The sequence below is a fragment of the Mandrillus leucophaeus genome, unplaced genomic scaffold (assembly GCF_000951045.1).
Source record: "Mandrillus leucophaeus isolate KB7577 unplaced genomic scaffold, Mleu.le_1.0 Scaffold333, whole genome shotgun sequence".
NCBI classification, from domain to species: Eukaryota; Metazoa; Chordata; class Mammalia; order Primates; family Cercopithecidae; genus Mandrillus; species Mandrillus leucophaeus.
The window spans coordinates 251,477-253,587 of NW_012103510.1; the positions used below are offsets into that span (position 1 = coordinate 251,477).

General features: G+C 58.3%; 1 protein-coding gene across 1 annotated transcript in view; it reads left to right on the top strand.

Moving 5' to 3' along the window:
• Positions 1-2,111, top strand: part of LOC105545635 (putative golgin subfamily A member 6-like protein 6) — a 19,524-nt gene that overhangs the window by 6,715 nt on the left and 10,698 nt on the right. The window contains 1 exon segment of the mRNA XM_011988652.1: positions 1-125. Coding sequence (XP_011844042.1) covers positions 1-125 — 125 coding nt within the window.

Here is a 2,111-nt window from a genome sequence, read left to right on the forward strand (position 1 = left end):
TGTGGGAGCAGGAAGTGAGGCTGCAGGAGCAGGAGGAGAAGATGCAGGAGCAGGAGGTGAAGCTGCAGGAGCTGGAGGAGAGGCTGGGGGAGCTGGGGCGGAAGGCCGAGCTCTGGGGGGAGCAGGTGGAGGCGTGTGCAAACCATGGAGATCATACAGAACGATCTCACCACAAATTAGCAGATGGTGGTTGGCTCCCTCTGCTTTTCCACCAGTATGTGGCCTACAGTTTGAATGGTGGGAGGTAGGGTGTGAGATTTGAGGCTGGGGAGGGAGGCATGGCCTCTAGGCAAGGGAGGCAGTCACTTAGGCCTGGAGGAAGAGGCCAGGGGCCAGGGACCTGGGCAGGCGACAGAGTCCCACAGTGCCCTCGCTACCCTGTTTATGGGCCTAGAATCTGGAAGCCAGCCACTAGCTACCCTGACATCTATCCTGCAGGTAGAGCTGAAGAGCCAAGAGGCTCAGAGTCTGCAGCAGCAGCGAGACCATTACCTGGGTCCCCTGCAGCAGTACGTGGCCACCTATCAGCAGCTGGCCTCTAAGAAGGAGGCACTGCCCAGCTGCAGCAGCAGGAAGCTCAGGGCAAAGTGGTGGCTGAGATGGCCCACCAATAGTTGCAAGAGACCCAGTTGAGGGAGTTGATGAGGGCGGGGCCCCGAGGGCGACGACCTGGCAACCTCCGTGCCTTCTCACTCTCTTTCCTGGCCTTTTAGGAACACCTGGAAGCTGCCATCCAGCAGAACCAGCAGCTGCAGGCCCAGTTGAGCCTCATGGCTCTCGCTGGGGAAGGTATGGGAGGCCGCTCAGAGGAAGAGGAGAGAGCCCCAGGAAGAAGGGGGGGACTGTTAGCAGCGTAGGACTGACTCTTTAGAACAGTTGGTCATTATGCCGACCGGGTGTCCGCACTAAATTCAGCATAGATATGGTGACCTCCTGGGAGTGGGGACCACCAGGGTGGCCTCTGAATGGGTGAACTGGCCCAGGTGGGAAATGGAGCCTGTCAGAACTCCCGTGTTGATTGGTAGTGGGACTGCACCTGGGCAACACAGGGAGACGTTGTCGCTTCAAAAAAAATGAAGAACAGCTGCTGATTTCCCTCTGGGGAGGGGCTGGCCCGGGGTTACACAGTGAGGGTGGGGGCAGAGGTGGGCCCACTGTTACCTCCCTTGTTGGGTTGTCTGAGGAGCCCTCTGGCAACCCCCCACAGGAGATGGACTGGACAGGGAGGAGGTGGAGGAGGAGGAGGCACCTCGGCCCATGCCAAGCATCCCAGAGGAACTGAAGAGCCAGGAGGCCATGGTGAGCCTGACTCTTCCTGCCCCTCCTTTGCTGCCTGCCTTGGCGGTCCCTCCCAGACCCCCTGATGCTCTTGGTTTCCCACCTTCTGATTTCTCTGGACCCTCTAAGACATGCCACACCTCTGCGGGGGTGGGGGTGGAGGTGGGTGTGGGCACGGGCGTGGCAACAGACCACCTTTCCCTCCAGGTGGAGCTGGTGTTTCCGCTTGTGGGTGACCGTAACCAGGGGCATGGCGGATTGCAGGCAGCTGCCCAGAACCCTGCTGATGAGTCCGCACCAGGGACCCCAGGCCCTCAGGAGCTTGGAGCTGCCGACAAGCAGGGTGGTGAGTAGAGCCTTTGGGTGAGGTGGGCAGGTAGGAGCAAGGGAGGGCTTGCACGGTGCTCAGTGCCCTGCCTTTCTCCCTCCAAAGATCTTTACAGCAAGCCCTGCATGCCGTTCTTCTACCGAGGAGACCACAAGAAGGCAAAGATCATAAACATCTAAAAGCCGGCAGCAAGGCCTGGAGAAGAGTAAGCTGCCATGTGACTGTTTAGAATATAGTCTGAGCACAAACCTGAAAAAAAAAAAGTATTTATTTTAAATTGTGGCAGAATACTGGCCAGGCGCAGGGGCTCACGCCTGTAATCCCAGCAATTTGGGAGGCGGAGGTGAATGGATCACCTGAAGGTCAGGGGTTCAAGACCAGCCTGGCCAATACAAAAATTAGCCAGGCGTGGTGGCGCATGCCTGTAATCCCAGCTACTTGGGAGGCTGAGGCAGGAGAATCGCTTGAACCTGGGAGGCAGAGGTTACAATGAGCTGAGATCGTG